This window comes from Acanthopagrus latus, chromosome 13 (genome assembly GCF_904848185.1).
Source record: "Acanthopagrus latus isolate v.2019 chromosome 13, fAcaLat1.1, whole genome shotgun sequence".
NCBI lineage: Eukaryota > Metazoa > Chordata > Actinopteri > Spariformes > Sparidae > Acanthopagrus > Acanthopagrus latus.
Window position 1 is genome coordinate 22,384,484 of NC_051051.1, and position 22,109 is coordinate 22,406,592.

General features: G+C 40.0%; 1 protein-coding gene across 2 annotated transcripts in view; it reads right to left on the minus strand.

Annotated features, from left to right (window-relative positions):
* Positions 1–22,109, minus strand: part of mcama (melanoma cell adhesion molecule a) — a 58,734-nt gene that overhangs the window by 5,582 nt on the left and 31,043 nt on the right. For both annotated transcript variants that reach the window (XM_037120108.1, XM_037120107.1), the window contains 12 exons: positions 11,531–11,664; positions 10,267–10,498; positions 10,095–10,165; positions 9,833–9,920; positions 8,847–9,026; positions 7,862–7,989; positions 5,983–6,127; positions 5,658–5,773; positions 4,626–4,767; positions 3,523–3,653; positions 2,528–2,669; positions 1,926–1,961 (listed from right to left, as the gene is read on the minus strand). In XM_037120108.1, the coding sequence (XP_036976003.1) occupies positions 1,926–1,961; positions 2,528–2,669; positions 3,523–3,653; positions 4,626–4,767; positions 5,658–5,773; positions 5,983–6,127; positions 7,862–7,989; positions 8,847–9,026; positions 9,833–9,920; positions 10,095–10,165; positions 10,267–10,498; positions 11,531–11,664 (1,545 nt within the window). The remainder of the gene's footprint in view (positions 1–1,925; positions 1,962–2,527; positions 2,670–3,522; positions 3,654–4,625; positions 4,768–5,657; positions 5,774–5,982; positions 6,128–7,861; positions 7,990–8,846; positions 9,027–9,832; positions 9,921–10,094; positions 10,166–10,266; positions 10,499–11,530; positions 11,665–22,109) is intronic.

Consider the following 22,109-nt stretch of genomic DNA (forward strand, 5'->3'; position numbering starts at 1 on the left):
GCTGCTGTACATACAGAGTGCATTATTTAAACTATAATGTTTCTTAAGTGGCTTATTTAACAAAGTCCATTTCTTCATGCATAATAAATAATTAGCTGAGCGTGAAATTATGTCTATTATTTTCAAGAGTCTTAAAAGAAAATACCATTGACTTTGTGCAGTATCTGTGAACCACAACCTTAATAACTGACTTTATTCAGATTACTTCATCCGTCCAGAATGAAAAGAGGCTTTAACTTTTTAGTCTCCTGGTTGACTTGTGTTAAGAGGCCAGCAGTCTGCTAGTGCGAAACAATATTTACAAGTAACATTTGAAAAAAACAAAAAAAAACAAACAAACAAAAAAAAAAAACAGTACTAAACTACAGTATGTGTGCTCAATAAATCCTCTTCATCTTTTTAACCCTAATTCATGCAAATATTTGTTGATATTCCTACAGCAACTGATAATATTCTTTTGTGGTAAAAATGCATCACAAATATCAAACTGTATCTCATTATTAAATGCATCATATCATTTAGTCACAGAGGCCTATTTGTGTAGTGATGATGACAGAATGTGTAGCAAATCAGTGTATGGTAAGACTCTGCTCGAAGTAGAAGTACTGATTCTGAAATGTACTCAGAGTATAAAAGTAAAAAGTTTCCCTCTGAAGGACATTTCTTCCAGCCGTTTGTGTGCATAGCTAACTGAACATCATGTCATATCAGTATAATTCAAAGACTATTAAACATGAGGGTAGAAACCGTAGGATTTGTCCGAGCTGATCCTAAATGCACCACAAAGACAGATGATTGACATATCGGGTTGGTAAAGTGTCCCGAGCGTCAACAAAGAGACAGAATAAGAAAATCCCGATATGAGACACTAACACGCCTTTTCTCCCCATTCCAGTCTCCCTTCCCAAATGTTCCACTGTGATTTTACAGCTTTTGTAGAGCCCCCTAAACCTCCACCTCACCCACTATCCATCATATTTACCAACTCCAGCTTGGGCCACAATTACTCTTAGCTTTTTGTGAAGGTGATACTAGTTTGTGTATTTAATAATTCTGCTGCATTGAATTATCCGGATCAGCCTTTTGAATGTGCTGCGTCCACAAAAACACAGAAACGGACTGAGACGTCATTCATTTTATGGTTCTGGCTGTTATAAAACAGTGATGCAGTTCATTCTTAAAGTAGATCGTCCACTCCTTGTTAAGTGCGTGTAGGAATCTACTTCTCTCAGAGGACTAAGCGCCTAATAACGGCAGTAAACAATCAGGAGAGCAGACAATATTTACACACTAGATATTTTTGACACTGTTTCTTTTCTGTTACTGTTGTTTTTAATGGATGTAGCTGAGGAGAAATGCTCTTTATTTGCCTGTTGTATTCCCCACGGGCTAGTGAAGACTTGAGGGTATGAAGTGACTGCTCAGTAAAAATGCCCCTCTTCATACTTAACTGTGCAATTTCACCTGGTACTTAAAAATCCACCATAAAAACACGAGACCGCCTGGAAAAGTCAGTAAAAGTGAGACAGTTTTCTCACTTATTTATGTTTGTTTAAATAATTCCAGTATACAAATAATGTTTTTTACTCGTGCAGAGCGATTTGGTCCAGGAATCATTATACTGTAACTGTGCTTGAATTTGCTGCCGTTATGATTTTTCTCTCTCTATCAAACAGAATATTTAATACGCCCTCAGGCCATCCCAAAGATCTGCCGGCAACCCAAAGACACTCCTGGTATCGAGTCCTTGTATATTTAAAAAATAAAAAAAAAAAAAAAAAAAAAAAAATCATAAATAATGTATACGGTCCTCCAACCCTTCATTGTCACAGACAGAACTTAGTCTACAGAGTGAACACAGAGACAGAAAACAGTTGGAAATAACTGAGTGAGGAGGGAAAAAGACAAGGAGGGACTGATCTTACCGGGAGAGAAGGGAGCAGTAGAAGTGAGCCGGGGAACTGTGAAGAAGAACAACGACACTTAAGAGTGGAATCCCAACATGCACACATGCTTCCTGGGTTATCGCAGCTGCTTCAGTAATTACAAACAATCCCACATTCATCTGCAGGTGTGAGGGGAACAGAGCCGGCTGGATGTGTACACACACCTCCACCTCATTAATCAGCTATCTGATTATTTGTCAGCTATTTTGATAATCAATCTAGGTGCATATTTTCTGAGGATGAAACTAAGAGGACATTTCATAGTAAATTATAGTTGTATTTGAACATGTAATTGATAGATATTTATTGTTAAAGTAAAAAAAAATCATCTTAACTGATGAGTATTTCTGGTGCTGACTCGTAAGTGTAGCAATGTTTAATCGTCCAGTCGATCCAGTCCATATATATAGTCATGAATATGACTATATTTCTGCTTTTGTTCTTACTGGATACCTTCTCTGCTAAAAATCCTTCATTAACTCCATAGTTACTGGAAATTAAATATTCCTCCTCCACCCCATGAATGTACTGCCATGATCCACTCACACACATGTTCCAGTGTGAATTAGAGGAACTCTTACTGGCTTTGATGCTGAAGACCTTCACTTCGGTGCCCATGTCATTGGAAGCGTTGCACAGAGCGCTGATGTCCGAGGTGACTTTCACCGACACCACGCTGTGAGCCACGAGCTCGCTTGCTTTGCTCACCACCTCCTGCCAGTTCTGTGAGGGCAAATGCACATTGCTGATGAGAACACAATGCACATCTTTACATCAGAAGAGGAGTAACCATTGCCAGAATGACGCCAATGGAAAAACTCACAAAATACAACTGATACTCACAAATGGCAAATGTAGAAAGGCTACAATCCCCATTTAGTAAGCGAACAAGCCACCTTACCTTTCAAGCAGCATTTTTCTTTTTAACTGAAATATTTTCAAGGAGTTCTACGGTGCTTCTGAAAATGGTACGTTTCCTGGCTGTAATTCCGCTATTACCATTACATGTCTTTCATATTTTTTCCATTATCCTTTAGTTTTCAACATCTAAATTAGTTGCCACATCTTTAGATAATCAGTTAGTGGGTCTTGCATCATATTTAAAGAAGGAAAATTCCTAAATGTGAATATTTTCTGGTTTCTTTACTTCTCTATGATAGTAAACTATATTCATTTGGGGTTGTGGACAAAACAAGACATTTGAGGATGTCATCTTGGGCACTGATTGACATTTTAAAAACCAAACAGCCAATCAATTAATAAAAACAATACCACTGTAAATATTATCATCTGAATATTATTTGAACTTGCCTAACCCTAACCTGCAGAAAGACACCTGGATAAAGTCAAGCTGCTGTTGTAAAACACTCCTGTCTTATTAAAGAAGAATTTGAAAATGTAAAGACAGTTGGCAGGGCAAAAAAACCCTAATGATTCAGCTCAAACTCAGCCATAATTGTTGTTCTCAACTACTTAATAGCTTAGTAGCATTAAACTACACTGACCTCTTATGTATGTAGACTCTGCATGAACACCACTGTGAGTTAAAGTTAGTGCTGTGAGTCAGACTGGGTACCTGGCTGCCGATGATGTTCCATGTGACGCTTGGAAGTGGATGACCCCGAGCCTCACAGCTCAGGTTCACCATCCTGCCGACTGCCTCCTCCAGCTGCACCTCCTGCTCCACTCCCACCAGCTGGGGACCACCTACACACACACACACACACACACACACACACATTCATAAGTGTAGCTCATTATATTTCAAAGACAAGCCTGTTTTATGATTGGCTCCTGTTCTAAATTGCTTGCTGTCACATATTGTCTAGATAAATTCATAGTAATGCACATTTCCATAGTGCAGAAATACTGTCTTTATTCACTAATAATCCCCAGTCAGTTCTACTTTTCTCTGAATGTTAAGCTATTGAACCTGACACTTCCTGTACAGACGTTTCACATTATAAGCCCTCCAGTGGCTCAAAAAAGCACAATCCTCCTCGCTGCTGAAAGGTTTCAAAAGGGAACAAAAGCCACACGTTCATAACTCTGTAGTTCGAGTTCTAAAGAGTGACGTATCAAGGTTGAGAGTTTGAATTCCAGACTTCAAGTGACAGACAGCACAATGACAGAAGCAGGTGTTTCATATCAAGAGCTCTCAGGCTAATCAGATTGAAGGACACAGAAATAGAGTCACTAGAGAGGCCTGCAAGAAAAACAAGGCCACATAGCTAAGAATCAGAAACCTCTTAAAAAAACTAAAGATAAAATAACCAAAATCAACACAGGGAGACATTTGCGTGCTCACATTCAAATGTCAAACATCTGCAGAACAGAGGAAGAAGAAGCAGAAGCAGAAGAAGAAGAAGAAAAAGAAGAAGAAGAAGAAGAAGAAGAAGAAGAAGAAGAAGAAGAAGAAGAAGAAGAAGAAGAAGCAGGGATGATAACATCAAGATAAATGTGTTTCCTTTTCAATGCAGCCAAGTATAGAAACTTTCCCACTCACTATTTTTGTGCACTAAGTGGAAAAGTGCAGAGACGGTGATGGAAACTAAACTAATAACACAAATTTAATTTAGTGTTTTATGCAGAAGACTATAAACAGTCCATTATTTGGACGCTTCTCTTGGCCTCACAAGTAAAAGAGAAGTTGCTGAAGTGGTGCAGGGGATGACTGACCTTGAACGATGATGTGAACGGAGCCGCTGGTGTGCAGGGCAGGCAGGGAGGGAACGGTCACCTCACAAACGTACTCTCCTGTTGTCTCATAGGTGGCATCCTTCAGGTGTAATGTGTTTCCCTCACCCACCTGCTGCCCATCCTACGACAAACACACACGTCGACAATAACCCTACATTTAATTTCTGAAATAAAAAAGAGCTGACAATGGCAGTTGGGAATGTTCAGTGTTTTGGCTCTTAGGATGACAACATGACAACATAAATATAATTTGTAATATCAATCAACTTTAAGTTGGATTCACATGAAATGTTGCATGGTCCCCTTTGGAAAATCTGGAAGGTGCCAGATTACTCATCAGGTCAAAAATAAATGTGTCCAATACTTTCATTTTCATTTCCAACATTGTTTAATTTAGTTTCTCTTAAGCAATTGTTAGCATTAGGAATTAAGCAGTAAAGTTTAATCCCAGTAAAATGTGTCCACTGTGTCCAAAGTCCTGATGAAAGTTCTCATTTTAGAAGTTTAATCACTCAGGTTTTATAAAAACTTAATAAAAGTTCTTTTACTCTTGTAATTAAAAACATTGATCAGAACCTTGATTCTGAGGCTGCTCTGTGAATAGCTTTTGAATAAATCATGAATATAGCGACTTTTGATGATCCCATATCAATTTCAGTTTTAAATTAACAACTTCAGTTCAATCTAGCCCACTTCCTGTTTAATCACCACCTGTCAGTTTAGGCCCCACCCATTCTAAATATGGACGTTGGTTGAACAGAGTCCTTATACCTCGTTAGCATGCTAGCAATGCTAAACTAACAAGGTGAACATTGTAACCATTACATCAGCATGTTGAAATTGTAATTGTGAACATGTTAGCATGCTAATGTTAGCATTTAACCTCAAGACAAACAACCACTGTGTCTAAATGCAGCAGCACAGACCTGCTGGCATGGCTGTAAACTTAGTCCTCTGCCTGCTGCTTGCAAGATTTTAAACCCAATCTAAAATAAACTAATATGCATGTACCTTGTACCAGACTGTGGATGTCTTCAGGGAGGACAGAGCGTTGCAGGTCGCAGTCAGATCTTCTCCTTTGAGCATGACTTCTGACTCTTTAGGCACCACTACAGCTGGGTCCAAATCTGAACACAGCAAACACAGAGGACAAAATAAAACATAGGAAACACGATGATTCACTGGTTCAAGGAATAGTTCTTTAGTCAGAGTGGAGTTAGCCGTGCTTAGCTTAAAAGCTGGAAGCAGGGGGAAACAGCTAGCCTGGCTCCGTGTTGTTTCTGTCAGTGTGTTTGCATCATGTCTGTGTGTGTGTGTGTGAGTGATGGTTCCTCACAGTGCACGGTGAGCTGCATCTCTCCTTTGACCTCAGTGTAGCCGTCGGCGTCCAGGGGGCGACACTGGTAGATGCCGCTGTCCTTGCGTGACACTGGTGACAGGATCAATACATCACCGCGGCTCTCCAAGTCCACATCCAGCTCCTGCAACAGATACTCATTTGTAATCTCAATCCATGTTGAGATCATGTGAAAGACGTGACAGACACTGCGGTATCGTCTTTGTTTTGTTGTTTTATGGGTAGAATTCTGCACTGATTTAAAATGATCGTTTAAACTTTGCTCTGACTAAGATGAGACATCTGAACCTTGTTGTCAGCGGTTGGTTTAGGTTAGATCTGGGTCTTCTTTTTATAGTTTCAGTGATCATGGTAACATTTAGACTGATATCTGGGGACATATCTACAAATGCAGCCACAATTTACACCAGAGTCCATTAGGACAACAAAACAAGCACTGAGAAGTTAAACAAATCCTGAGTGTTTAACTGTGACTATCCAAACCCACTTACTTAAAAGTAAAAACATTTTTTCTCAGATTTTCTTCTGTGTACAGAGTGAAACATCTGGGTAACTATGGGGTGGATTTCTACGAAACTGGCTCGAGTCATACGTCATCTCCAGCGGATTACCGATAAGACTGAACTATATATACAATATCTGAAAACATAATTTTACCATGACGATAAAAGCCTCCTGGAACACCCTCGGGTCAAATAACAACGCAAATCTCAGAACACACAATATATTCTGTCCTTGCTGGGATCCTGTTGCTCTTCCTGGAATTTATTGGGAGAGTTTATAATTATATTAATCAAGGATCTAAGGAGAGACGGTGTCATATGCTGTATAGACTGTAAACCCCCTTGAGGCAAACTGTGATATCTCATTCTGGGCTATATAGGTAAATCAGACTGGCTTCACAGGAACATTCGTCCACGCTCCACGAAACGTGTTTTTGGAGAAGCTCGGTAACACTACTCACAAGGCTAGTTGGTATATTAGCATAGCTAGTGAGGCTAGCTCTAGTCAGCAAAGTAGCTCTCTGAACTTCTTTCTTTTGCCCTGATTAGAAATTGTTCTCATTTAACAGCTAAACAATACACTGAGATATGTTTCTGAAAGCGATTTAAGTGAAAATAGGTACTAATAAAATCTCTATCCATATTGATCAGTCTGACAGTTTGATCTGAGTTTTTATTTGTGTGTTCAGATGCTGTTCTTACTTTATTTCCAACTTTAGTGAGTTAATGACCCTCACATTTATTTTGGTCTGAGATGCTGTTTCGACATTTCCGAGCAGTGAAGGTCGTATATTTAACCTTAAAAATCAAAGAGGACGGTGCAACAGAGCAGTTTCCGCTTAAAACTCTGGCTTCATGTGCCCTCAAGGTCAGTGCTGTCAACGGAACAAATTCAAGTTGAATGTGAAGCATTTTTTTTTTTTATTCATCCAACTTGTGTTTGAAGAAGCAGTGTCTCTAAAACATAGACTGATGGCCAAAAAGTAGACAATTTTCCTGTCTTCCAAGTCATGTCTCCAATAACCCCTAACCAGTCGTCCCTGACTGCCTAGTTAGTAAAAGTTAAACTGGCAGTCAGCTGAGTTTTTGTATTGTTGTCACTTACAATGGTTGTGTGTCTGACATGTGAATGAGTCGAGCCAATGAGCCCTGTCAGTATTGGCCTCCGGTCTCAGACCCCAGCCTGGATCTGCAGGGTCAGAGCTGACAGAGCCTTCACAGACCTTGCACACTCATGTCTACATGGGGCCCTGTCTGTGAGCTCTGCATATCAAAAACATTCCCTACATGTCTCCTGTGTGTCACCCATTCTCTCTTGGGGACTTTAAGGGTGAGAAAATGCCGTCCATTCTTACTTGTTCTCTGTTGAAAGTGAAGGGCGGCGGGGGGTTGCCATCACCCTGGCAACGCAGCTCCACCATATCCCCCTCTTTGACCAGACCCTGGGGCGACTCCTTCCACAGCTCCACCATGGTGGTGGGGTCTGGACACACACACACACACACACACACACACACACACACACACACACACACACACAAAATCAAACTAAGCAGGCTTATTCCACTAATGTCACTTTACAAGGCCATTTCCATACTGCTGACAGCACAGACTGTGTTTGGCTCGGCCTGCCACAGTAGCACCAACTGTTTCAAACAATGGACCAACAGACAAATAATGCGTCTGTTAAATTTGAAATAACATGGCATTATTGACAAAAACAAGGTTTAAAGGGGTGTTCAAGCAATGTTAATAATGAGACAATTAAAGAAAGAGTCATGAAAGCAGCTAAAACAGAAATCTTTCCAACTGCTTCCCACAGGCTGTCAGAGTCATAAACAACATATAGTACACTTTAGACAGGCAATATATCCCAAGTTCAGTAGTCACTATCAATTATCTTATACTGAGAGACAGAAACAACATAAAACATACAAAAAGTAAGTATTAGTGTAAAAACAGAAATGCATAAATTACAGATTCAAATAGTCAGTAAATGGACAGTGAAATTACATTTTCATGCAGCTCTGATGTATAATAGCTTCTTGTAAAAAAAAAAGATGACATAGTAATGATTTTTTATTTCCATTTCTTAAACACTACCAATAAGCAGCTCACTTTAGGACTAGGAACTAGGACTAGGAAAAATGCTTTGTAAAAGCTGTAAATGGCTGATCAGTAAAGAAGCAAGTAAAATTCATTTGTAACGAACACTTGAGTGGCAGCTGCAACTGTGTGTGGTCCACTCTGCCTCACAGTAGTTTAATGTCACAAAACATTGATTAGGTCTCTCTATAAGCCAGGCCTACATGACAGAAGTATAAAAAAGGCTCGACTCACAGTGGACAGTGATGTTGACACTGCTGGACTCGACCGTCCTGATGGCTGCTGGGACAAAGAAGCTGACCTCACAGGAGAATTGGGCATCTTTGTCCTCTTTAACCACCTTGTACTCTAGTGTGCTCTGGACAGAATAGAAGCCGCTGGACTCCCGGGTCGACAGGATCAACACGTTCACATCTGGAGACAAAACAATATAGATACTGTATGTGACAATGGACCACAGCAATATTACAAGATTAAAGCAGGGCCCCTAAATATGCATTAACAGATAAGTGTTTAACTTTCAAAGAACTGAAGGTAACTGGACAAAGAGTCTACCATGTTCATGGCTGTGTAAGGATGTACATGCTGAACATGCTTACAATAAAAACAGGTTGATGTTTAGTGGGTAATGTTTACCACTTTCGCTGTATAATAATCGCTATTCCTTGACAAAGTAAATGGTAAAATTGTTAGTTTTGCAAATCAGTCGTGAACCAAAATATTAGGTAAAATTTTGTGGAGAGTTCATCAAGTTTTTACCCTTTCTCCTTCAGGAAACGTGACTGCTTTTACAAAATTTGATGGGAATCTATAAGACATTAGTCGAGATATTTCAGAGTTCACTGACTGACCAAACAACAACCCTCAGGCCAGGAAGAGCTGGAACGGTTAACATATTAATCACTGTCAATCATTGATTAATTAGTTGTAAACTGTTCAATTAATACAACAATTTAGATCATCTATTGATTGGTCTGAGTAGCTTTTAAGAAAAAAAAAAACATCATAGTGATCTGATTCCATTTCTCTTCTTTCCCATAATTAATAGTAGATTAATAGTAGAGTATCTTTGGGTTGCGGTAAAAAAACAGGACATCTGAGGACATCATCTTGGGCACTGACAGACATATGTCACCTTTTTCTTACATTTTATAGACCAAACAACTTATCTATTAACTTATTATATAACACAGATTAATCAGACTACTGTTTTCACTTACGTCCTGGTGTAGACATCAGTGGCATGTTGTTCCTGTACCAGGTGATATTGGGTTTAGGGAAGCCGTTCCGAGCCTCGCATGATGCAACCTGGTGGAGTCACATTTCATTTTTATTATCTTAATTTTGCCATTGTAGTAATGATTGAGAAACAAAAACGCTATAGATAATGAGATCTCAGAAACCATCTCATCTATATTTGACATGGTAATCCTGAGAACTGTTAAATGCTTGATCTCAGTGTCTTCGACTAAGTGTTCCCACCTTAGATGGCATCTCATTGGTCACTGATATTCCTGTCAGGACACCCTCGATCACTGGAGGCTGTGGAGGAGCTAAATTGAGAAAAGAATCGCTTTTAATAAACAATAACACAATGAAATAAATGTAAATCTCAAAGGTTCATTTGATTGGAGTGTTTTGTGTGTGTCCTTACCAAACACTCTGAGGTGGGTCTTGCCCTCAGCGTTCCCGGCAGCCAGCCCGTTAACCTGGCAGAAGAATTCCCTCTCGTCGGAGAGCTGCACATCCTGAATGTTGAGCTGAGTTCCCAGCTGGTCTGAAGTCACCTCGATCCGACCGCTGTAGTCAGTGTTGTTATCCACCATCTGCTGATTTTTGTTGTCCCCGTAGAAGATCCGTATCCGTGAGCTGCTCCCTACGGCTCGCTGGAGGAGGACACACAGTCAGGAATCACATCTTAGATATACAGTCACTGAGGAACCGTTCAGAATATTTGGTTGATGTTGGACTGTTTGCTCGCAGTAATGAGGGGTAAAACATGAATCTAGCAGGAAATTATCAAATAGGGAGAGCAGTGGTTAGATTCTCCTCTCCTATGCCCACAAGGCCAAGATTAATTGGGCAATTTATTTTCAATTTCTCCCAATTTTTGCTGGTGTACTGAGATGGCTGGTATTAATAAGTGAGAACAATTTGATGTGGATCCAAATAAAAACCCACATCTTGCAGATTTAAAGAGCACCAAGAGCGATGTGATGACCCACAGAAACACTGACAGCTAATCAGAATACATCTGAAAACTTTCTACACTTAGCTTGACCCAGCCAGTAATGTCACAGTGCTTCTAATATTGGTTTCTAACTGCAGCCAACTTTTTTTTTTTTTTACGTAAGCTAATTGGAAACATTTTTTTGATGGATTCTAATAACTCAGTCTTGGATATTCATCCAACTTATTAAACGCTTATATCAACATGGTATTAGGCTGCAAATTACAAATAAAAAACATAAATTTACCTGAGACATACTTAAGTGTGAAGTTTTTTTTATGAATTTTTAAATGAGTTTCATAAAATCATATCCTTCTGGCGGTTTTCCTCTTTTGTTTCTCCGCACAACAAACAGTAGTAACAGCTCATCAATATCCACTTTCCTAAGCTGCCAACGCAGCTGGAGTGTTGTGCTTGGTGCTGCTGTTTACAGAATGTTATCATTCATCAGTGTGGATCCTCACATCGTTATCTTTATAGTTAGGGCTATAGTTGTAGATGTTGGTGTGGATGGACCTTACGGCAGGAAATGAAAGAGACTGCTGCCACGACTATAAACTAAGCTCAGGACTCCCTGGCTGTGATTCAAATGACTGTCTTTAAGAGGGCAGCCATGCTCCGTCCATGTTCGGTTGGATAGTTCCAGACAGGCGGTGTCAGTTTTCACAGCGGGTCCAGCAGTACTCACCACAAACCACTGGATCATGACAAAGCTGGGCTCATTGTTGGCATCAGTGAAGCTGTATTGGCAGGGGATCTGAGCCGAGTCACCCTGGTACACCTCGACACTCTCACGCATAGTCAGCTCCACCTTGGCCCACGCTGTAAAACACACAGACATGCACATAAATCAACTCCATGCTCTCTGTAGATCTCAGATAATTCACAAACTGTTCAGAGACATAAAACGGTATTAAAAGTCAGCATAAAAATGTTATTTCATGAGACCTACATCTAATTCGAATCCTGACCCTCGACCTTAATCTAATTCTAATTTAATTCTAAACGGCGTTGTGTTTGGCACATGACTGACTTTTCTAACCAGGCCAACCTGGAGCCAGTCTGTCATGTTCAGAGAACAAAGAAGAAAAGGCTTCTTGTCCACATGGCATAATTTTCATCTCCCTTCTGCCTGGCTGACTGTAACCACAAAACCACGTCTTGGCCAGAAAACCAGTTCCCTAGACATCATCGGGGGAATGCAGGCATGGGAAGGCTAGCCAGTTTGACACTGGGCTGTTGAATCAGAGAGCCAAGAGCTTTTTCAGCCATGTTGGACTTGGCTGCTGTAATAGAGGGGCCAGCTCACACAGTGACAAAGAACAACAAGATGGCACAAAAAGTCTATTTTCTCAGTTTAATCTGGTGTGGAGTTGTTATGCAAGATGGTAAAGGATACTTCTCCTCCCTCCCCCTCCTCTACCCCGTCACTGTCAGGTGTCACTGTGTGATGATCAGTGGATTTACTCTGTCGTGTGTTGTCATCGACTATTTCTACCTGCACTAGTTGGCTTCTTATTAGTCTGCAGGACTTTAGTTCAGAAGAACAGACACTATTGCCTCCTCTTTCATTAATATCCACCAACCAAAAGGTCAATGTACTGTCCATTGATACAGGATTATCATCACCTGAGACTGTCTGAAGAGAGAGAAGATGCATTCATTGTTTTAATGAGTTTTGATATGCTAGCACTCGAGGTCAAGAGATTTCCTACTTTCTATTTCTACTCTGCTACATATCAGAGGGAATTATGGCAATTTTAAAGGATTTCTGATTATGATTCTGATTCTACTTCTCTACATTCATGCGATTATTAAGTTACTAGTCAATTTACAGTATACATTAAAAATATATGATATGCTTGGGTGATATTATGCAGCAGTATATGCTTTTACATGTGGTTGTTAATAATTGTCAATAACATACTATTCTATCATAAAATAATTAAAAGAAGTGATTCTGTACAATGAGTACATTTACTGTGATACTACAGTAGTAGTAAAGTTTTACAATATTACTTCTGTATATTTACATAAGTGACATTTTGCATTCAGGACCTTTACATGTAGTTGAATAGTTTGAGATCACAGTATTTTTTACTTTTATTTAAGCAAAGGATGTGACTACTTCTACTATGTACCTCAAGTACTTAAAGTCCATCAACACATTATGTTGTTTACAGGTCTAATGGAGTTCTACGTCATATGTAGTCGTATAAAGACTTTTGGGCTTAAAATGCCATATCTACTGCCCTCCACTCAGTCCACGCTATACAAAACACTGCAAAACATAAAAAAAAAAAAAAAACTGTCTCAACGAAAAACTACTAGTATTTAAAACAAAAAACAAACATAAGGACATCATAGTTTTGGTTATTGACAATGGTTTTCAAAAATAAAGGAGAAACAACGAGACTGGCTGGATCTCAATGTCCTCATATGTGTTTTCAGCGTTGGTTGAAACAGACCAAGCATGAAAAGAGCTTTAAGAGTCCAGTTGCCACCCTGCTGCCCCCATTCAGCCGGCTGCTCCCCCCAGCACCACCCTGTCCCTGCCCCACTGCAGCACCAATCATTTTCACAACTCATTTTTTTTTCCTTCTGTCCCTCCCTCCCTCCCTCCTCAGCCTGGGCCTATGCGCAGCCAACCATTTCTTTCAAGACAACGCTCACACCATTGTTCCCCCACCTGGGTGGACCAGATTCCCCCCCGCCCTCTCTCTCACACACACACACACACACACACACACACACACACACACACACACACACACACACACACACACACACACACACACACACACACACTGCACCCCTGCACCCACCAGTCAGCCAAAATATGCTTTTCCATCCCTGAACTAAAGGTTAAAAGCAGTTCATCATGTACTGGAGTTGTTGTTTACTGTGACAAAGACGATGTGAGACGGCTTTGAGACAAGAGGCAGATTATAGAGGCTGGAGAGCAAAACTATGTCGCAGAAGTCAGTGTAAAAAATGTTGTGTCTCTTTGGGGCCGTGCTGCTAACTTTTCAGCTAATCCGATTAGCACTGGGGGGCTGCTGGGGATTTGGCTCCCAAAGCCAACCTGGGACCGGTCTTATCTGTTCCTGTTGTGACTTTATGCTGCACGGACTAAAGCACATACACACATGACCCATGATCTGTGGACCCTGACAACCAAAACTGCTGCTTGTGTGTGTGTGTGTGCATATGTTGGTGGCTGTCTGCAGTCTGTGTCTAGATGATACAGAGCTAATTCATTCAGGAAAAAAAAAAAAAAGCAGAATATTTGGATGTGTTGACAGGATCAGGCTTGTGACTGGACAACAAGACCCCAAATGACCGGGGCTGACAGAGCAACAACGGGGGGGGAGACTTTCCAAGTTCAACAACAAACAGAATTAGGTTACAAATGGCTGATTAACTTCTACACTACACTGCAACATTATCCTTTATTTAAATATCATTATGTCATTGTGGGGCGCTATGTGGTTATGGGGAAGAAGACTGACCTCAGAATTTTAATATTTACAATATTAATGAGGTGATAACAGACACTTTTACCATGACTCAATAAACAAGCTGTTCTCTGAGGAAAATAAGGTTCCCACAACACTGGTTAAAACTAGAAAGGTGGCAGGGTCCGTCAAATACAAACAAAGTAAAACCGTATGAAATTTGTTGGCACAGAAAAATCAGTCAATGGAGATCTTTCTCTTTGTCTTCCTGTCCTTCCTTTCCTGGTAAATACTGCAGAACATCCACAATGTCATTTCTTTTAACTACATTTTGAAAATCATGATCACTGTTTTTTTTTTTTCGCTTTTGTATCTGTTTAGAATTTCTTGTTTTTATCTTGTTCTGATCCCTGTCTTGGCCAGGACTCACTTGAAATATTGCAGTGGGACTTATCCTGGATAAATAAAGGTTCAACTAAAAATCAAATTAAAAAACATCTTTATCTGTATTGTGATCCAGAGACTGATTTCAGCACTTCCATCTTGCCAACAGGGCTGGCTATCCTTTGAAACGTTTTCAAAACTAGTGCCAATATAACACCGTCTGGTTCCAATACCAAAATGTCTTCCCTTACATTATGGAATATTAGAAGTCATAACATTGCAAATGTTAAATATCTGAACAGAATCATAAATACAAGAACTTCATGACTAAAATAATGAAACTGATTGAAAGCTCTCTTTCACTCCACCACTTTGCTCCACCCCAATTGTACCATTGAAGTGACCCATGACCGTTCTGAAGCCTCAAGTTTGACGTCACATCTGCTGCCCTCTTGGTTGTGTGGAACCAGAAGTGACCTTGTCTGGACGAGAGGGTGGAGCTGGAGAGGACATCCTGATTGTATCTGACGGAGGAGCTGAGGACATGCAAGGGTAGCAGCTGAAAGCAGACCCTGCTTTATCGTCTAATTGACTCTATATCATACTTTGCCAAATGAACTTCATGCTCAATTGAGGAAGACTTGAAACTAAGAAACTATTTACTAAGGTAATAAATCAAGTGAGGACGAGGTTCATTTTCTCATAAGCTTATATACAGCCAGAGTCGCAGGTTTAAAACAACTTTAATTTGTACTTGTAGTAAAACTACTTAAATGTTATGACATTTGGTACATACATTCAGTGACATCTTAACTTTTCATTTATCCAATCATCAGGTCTTTTCTTTCCTTTAACATTTGTTTTTGTTTTTAACAGCTGTTTAGTTTACTAGATTACTGCAAGCAAAACTGGCATTCTATCAATGATGGAATGTAACTCAATACATTTACTCAAGTACAGTAATGACACAATGCTCATGGACAATTTTGAGTTACTTGTACATATTTCCATTTTCTGGTACTCATTACTTCCACTCCACCATCTTTTGGAGTGAAGTATTGCACTTTTACTTAATACATTAATGTAATAACTTAAATTGCAAGTTACTTTTCAGATCATATGAGGCATTAGGGCCAAATGAATGCATATTAAAAATAAACATTAATATTTCTATCAGATCTGATAATCTGTCTATGGGTAGATAATAGTGTATGAATGTATAATTTAGTTTAACTTGTTCTTTTCATACTCAAGTTCATTTTTTGCAAGAATATTATTTATGATAATAAATTACATTTAATATCAGACACTTTAAGACTTTTTTAATTACTAATTGTAAGAGTGGCTTTCAATTTTACTGAAGTAATATAAAACATGATATCTTTACTTTTACTCAACTTTATACAACACTACATTCTATACTATCTCCAAGTATCTAAGTTAAGATGTTAAACATTACTAGCAAATCATCAGCATGTAAGCATTGTCATTTCTGTTTACGTTTGTATCCTTTTCTTTCATTTTGCCCTCTTTCTTTCCTTAGATCCTACTGTTTCTGGGTAAAAGGGAGGAGGGAAGACTGACGAGACATAACCTTATTCGAGATTAGGACCACATTCCCATTAAATCCCTGTGCTTCCACAGAGTAGCACTGAGGACGTTGACACGCGCTACTTGCACAGAAAGAGTGGTGGCTCTACCTTTTGCATGCATTGCACGTTACAGAGTAATTCTGCTAATACCTGGCGCCACAAATCCAGTCTTGGGAATGATCTCATTTGTTAAGAGTGGTTTCCTGTAAAGCCTTAAAATTAATTTGGTAATGATCTCGGGCAGTTGTATACTTTTAACCCCTGTAAACCATTTATAGAGGAGGTAGAGCATGCTGCAGGGGATACACACAGAATCAAGAACAAAAAGACAAACAACCAATGAGGTTTCTGTCCTTCCATTCAAGCCAAACAGAGACAGACTCACACAATGTTCTCACAACACAAATGAGACAATAACAGACATAATGAGGGGCATACTCCCAGGACAGCCTCCGCATATAGTCGCTCATTATGCGCCTAACACGAAGACAATACCCACAGACGCTAACTAAAGTGGTCACCATTATTGGCTCTCCCATTCGATTAAGGTTGTCAGCTTAGGCAGCTCCAGTAGATCTGCGGCTCCACTACTGATAAGAGTCCAAATCACCTCTGACATAACAAACCAACCTCATCTAGTCACCCTAATCCTTCACGTGCCCGGCGAGCCATGAAATGAGACTGAAGCATTCTGAGAATGAAAAAATGTCTCCTAATAAATGATCTATTAACCCTGGACACGAAAGGCTGATTTTTTGGGAGATGAATATAAAATAACAGAAAGAACATGGTGTCTGATAAAAGGATTTTTGGATTTAGATAGATTCATTCTGCGTATCTAATGTCCTACATTTCTCCCACATATGCATTACTAGCAGAGAAAATCACCTCTGCTACAGATCAGCATTTCAGACTTTCTCAGGACATGGAGGCCCCTGAAATAAAAGTTATTTGTGGACACTGCGGGTTCCTAAGAGAGTGGAGGGTGTAAAAAGCTAGCATGTAAGTGTGGATGACAGGGAGGAGGATTTCTCAGAACACAACCCTGGTGTGGTGTTGAACACCTGGGGGACACTGTGTACCGCCCTGACATCAAAGCGTACTGACACACAGGCAGCCCTACAGTGGAGATGAGAGCTCCTTGTCCTATCGTGATGCGACCGCGCTTTCAGACGCAGCATCTGGCACAAATCTCCCAGTGGCCTGTTCCCTGGTCGACAGTCAGTGGCAGTGAAGGGTCCCGGCTTTATTCTTTCACATAGAGAGATAAGGAAGTGCTGCAAATCTCCTCAAAGGCACCTCTTTATGCTTCAATGATCCCCCCTTTCATGCCGCAGAGCTCCAGCTCGGGACCTCGGGACATCACCTGCCATGATCGCTGTGTGGAGGTGGACTCACTCAAGTTAAGACCATTAGAAATGTGTGAGGATGATACTGACTTTTTATCCAGGAGACTCTGCATTGTGCAAACTTCGGTGCCGAGCCAAGCAAAGTAGTCAATTTCAATTTCAATTTCTTTGGTCCTGTTTTGTAATATCCTGACTCCAAACAATCCCACATGCACCAAGTAGGGCTGCACTAATTGACTGTTGATCCATCTACTGGTTATTTCCATGATTAATCGATTGCTTATCTGGTCTATAAATGTCAGTTTATGGTGAGAATAATCTCCATATCTTTCTGTTAGTTTCCACAACAGAAAGCTATTCAGCTTATTTACAGAGGAGTAAAGAAACCAGAGAACATTCACATTTAAAAAGCTAGAATTAGAGAATTTATTCCCCCTTTTTTCATTAATTCATTAATAATAACTCTAGCTCTGATGTAGGTTGCAGGGTGCAACTAATGTGTGTTATAGATCAGGTTGCACAGTGCAAAGCCAGTTCTCATTTGGCAGGATTATGCTTGAGTTTTCTGCCCACATGTTACACCTCTTCCAGCAAATGTGTTTGTAAAGTTTCTGTGGTTTTCCCTGCAGAGCGCATAAACACTTAAGCTCTTTCCAGATGATTCAAATACGTCTGGGGCTGAGCTAATTGATGTCTGTTTCTGCAAAAGAAACAATTAACCAATAAAAGCTTTGTTGGCAGAACAATCTCCACAAAAAAAGTTACAAAGATGATATACCAAATGATTTATCTCTTGCTCTACACTTATTCTGTGATTGATGCCAACACCACATTTCAACCACGTTGGGACAGAAGAAACAAAAGACTGGGAAAGTTGTGGACCAGACCACTGGTAAATAGGTTAACTGGTAAAAGGTGATCATGATTGAGCATGAAAGGGGCATCCTCGAAAGCCTCAGTTGTTAGCAAACAAGGATGGGGCGAGGTCCACCACGTAGGGAAACACATGACTGTATAAAGGTTGTTACCATACAGGCTCAGGAACACTTATTAAGAACACTGATTAATGCTTATTCTTAAGAAATGAGTTGAAACTGTCCTGGCATCTTAAATCTGCCTTCATCCCTGCACATGACATGAAAAACATGTAATCATTCTGGTGTTTTGCTACATTGTCCAGTCTCTTACAAACACTCCAGCAACACTGGCTTTTAAGGAATTGCTAATCATTCCCGCTGGTTAGCAACTTCTTCAGCAGCTGCATTAATTTTTCATCATCACACCCAATGGGTGACACTTCATTAAAGGAGTAACGCAAATGTTTTATTTATGCTCGTATCTGATGTTCAGTAGTGAATGTGGCTTGTTCCGCTGCATCCACTACCCCATCAGTGGACCCCCCTCAGAGCTGCTGGGCTCCGGCATGCAGGTTGCTCCACAGCCACAGGATGGATAATTAAAGGTCAACAGGGTAAATGCTGTATCTACAATGAGGGGGGCCTCCTGTAGCTGATCAGCAGCACAAAAACAAATTTGGAGAATAAGCCTACAGGGAGTAATTTTCCTAAAAACTCATTTAGCAGTGTGTGTGTGTGCCTCATTGCTAGAAACTTTAAGATATCTAGTACCTGAATGCTACTGTTTTAGAACAGTAACACTATCACTGAAGCTAATGTTTGAACTGATAAACAACTCCAGTTCCACAATCCAGAAATAGCTCTGACCACAATGCTGCATTTCTGCGAGGAATACCGACTATAATTCTGTTTGGTTTCCATTTCAAACATGAATATCAATTTAAGCATCCTTCATGATTGGATTTTCTTCCCCTAAATGGGTCGGTATGTTTGGACAAAACACAAACCACAAGCATGGAGCACGTCCTGACCCTTAAAGAAACGCAGGCATTAAAGCAACCAAATATATGGAGCTTTGGAAGCATTTCTAACGATTAATCTAACATTCAGCAAGTCGAGTGATCCCCCTTCACTGAAGAAAGCCAAAATGACATTTCGAGGTAATCTAGAAACAGCAGTGATTCCTTATTCGTCTCATATTAAAGTGTGTGAAAGACGAGACATTAAGGTAAGAGAGGCCAGGTACGAGCTGTTATTCTAACACTATAAATAGGAGACCTTTTTTCCAATCAGACCTCAGACGACAGCACGCTGACTGACTGACTGACTGGCTGCCGTACTTTAACAAAGGCCTTCTTATCCCGGCCCCTGTGGTCATCATCACAGTGCTGCATATCCTTGAAAGCTACGAGCTAGGTGCCAACTAAATCAGCTTTCCCTCCGCCATCCAGCAGAAATTGGCTGGGCTGGAGTAATCACTTCCATTTCATTTCTCCAGAAACCAAGAGCTTTTCTAACATTGTACAAAAAATGTCAATGTTATAAGAGCATCAGACATTTTCAGTGCTATTTTTTGGCACGTTTTTGCTGCCTGTCTGCCTGTACTGGAGAGTGGATGGTTTAGATACAGATGCAAAATATGCAGACAGTCAGTAGTATCTTTCATACAGCCATCAAATCAGTGTGATGTACTAAACTTGCAGCGTTTTTGATCACACAGAAGAATAAAATGGTCACAGCTTTTAACGTGGGTGAGTTAAACACACTGACGAGAGTTGAACTGCTACAAAGAGAACTTGTTTAATCAAGAAGGAAGTCTTGCAATGGTATGATCCATTTCATTTGGCAGAAATGCTGAAGTCAATTTTCCTGATCCAACTGATGCCTTGTTAAAAGTGGGTCAAAAATCAGTCATTTCAACACTGGCTAGTCCACCTTGCCATTCTGTAAATGAGGTATGAAGACAGAGTGGGAGGTCCCATGTGCTTAAAGAAAACCAGCACTCAGATGGTTTAATGTACTTTGTCTATTTCTTGTATTTTGTGTTGGATAACTGTGTCATGGTTTTGGTTGTGATTTTTTTATTTCCTGTTCTAATGTAAAGATCTGCCCTCATGCTTTCTGTTCTGTTCTTCTGTCTCCCGGTTTCGTCTCCCTGTTGTGTCTTTCTGCCTTATATTCCCTGCATCATTCCTGGTTTGTATCCTTGCTACTTTGCTTCTGGTTGGTGCTTTACTTTTCTCTGTTTGAACTTTGTTTAGCTTTTGTGGTTCTTCTTTGTATTTTGCATGTTTTGGATCTGGTTTTAAGCTTTCATTCAAGTGTGCTTCTGTTACTTGTCTGCAGGCTTGTGTGTCTTGCGTTTGGGTGCCATTCTGTGTAATCTGACAATTTGTATATTGACTACGAGAGTAATCAGCATTCTTGCTAAATCCGGCATGTTTACATTGTGTGCTTGTACCACAATACAACATGTTTTTGTCATTACTTAAAAAGTGCTGCCTCACTTTTATGTAGATAAGATATGTAAGACTTTACTGATCCCTCACTGGGGGAATTCACTTCTTACAACAGCTCAAGATTGTAAAAATGAGAGACAGTCACACTAGACACTGATGCTTTTGTATTTCAAGTCACGACTGTCATGCTTCATCTACTTCCAGAATGCTGGTATGCTATCCAAAATCACAAAACCAAAGCCAGCATAAGGAAGGCTCTTCATTGTGGCAGTATTGCATGATTTATGTATAAAAAGAAAGGCAACAGACAGCCAGACTCCTGATCTCACATCAGGGTTAACTTCTGTTGCACTAGCCTCTGCAGCTTGACACAATCTCTCTCTGAGGATTTCTTTCATCTGTATGTCTGAAAAAGGGAACACTGGTGTTTAAGGGGTCAAACACTGAAAGAAATCAATTGTTAATATTTTTTGCCATTATGGCAGTGTGTGAACTAGGCGTTCAGCAAAATTTCAAAAAAAGGAGGTTTTCTTTCTCATATTCTGGAGATTATTCCTCTTTCAGACGATTCCTTCCTCTTTATTTCTTTCCATTCTCCTTCTTCGAAACATCACATTTTCCAAACTGGATAGCACTCCATGCCTTCAGCCAATCAGTCCGCAGCTTCTGTTGTTTAAATATCATAGCAACTGCGTCATTTTGTCTGTCAGACCCACTCCTGCTGATCCACCATCACCACCATTACCTCCATGATGTTCCAGGAGATTTAACTGAGACTTCCCATCATTCAGCTGCTGGCATTAGTCACTTCGAGGAATCCTGTGCTGTCTCCGTTCTTCATATTGGCCTCCAATTAACGAATATGCTTCACGTCTGTCATTGCTCCTAACCTCAGTAAATATTTTTACAATTTACCTAAAAAATTGGTTGAAAAAATATGGCGCTATAGCAGAAAGGAAGCAAGTGAGTCTACAAAAAAAAACAATAGGATGGATGAATAATTCCTGTGGTGTTCATACACAACCACATAATTATAATCTATGCAAACAGGCTGAATCTATTCAGTGGGATGTTCTGTGATACAGCCTCACATTGTACTTGATGAGCCTGCTCGGTTTTTACATAAAAATCATACACAATTAGCTTTAGCAGTGATTGCGAGTTATGC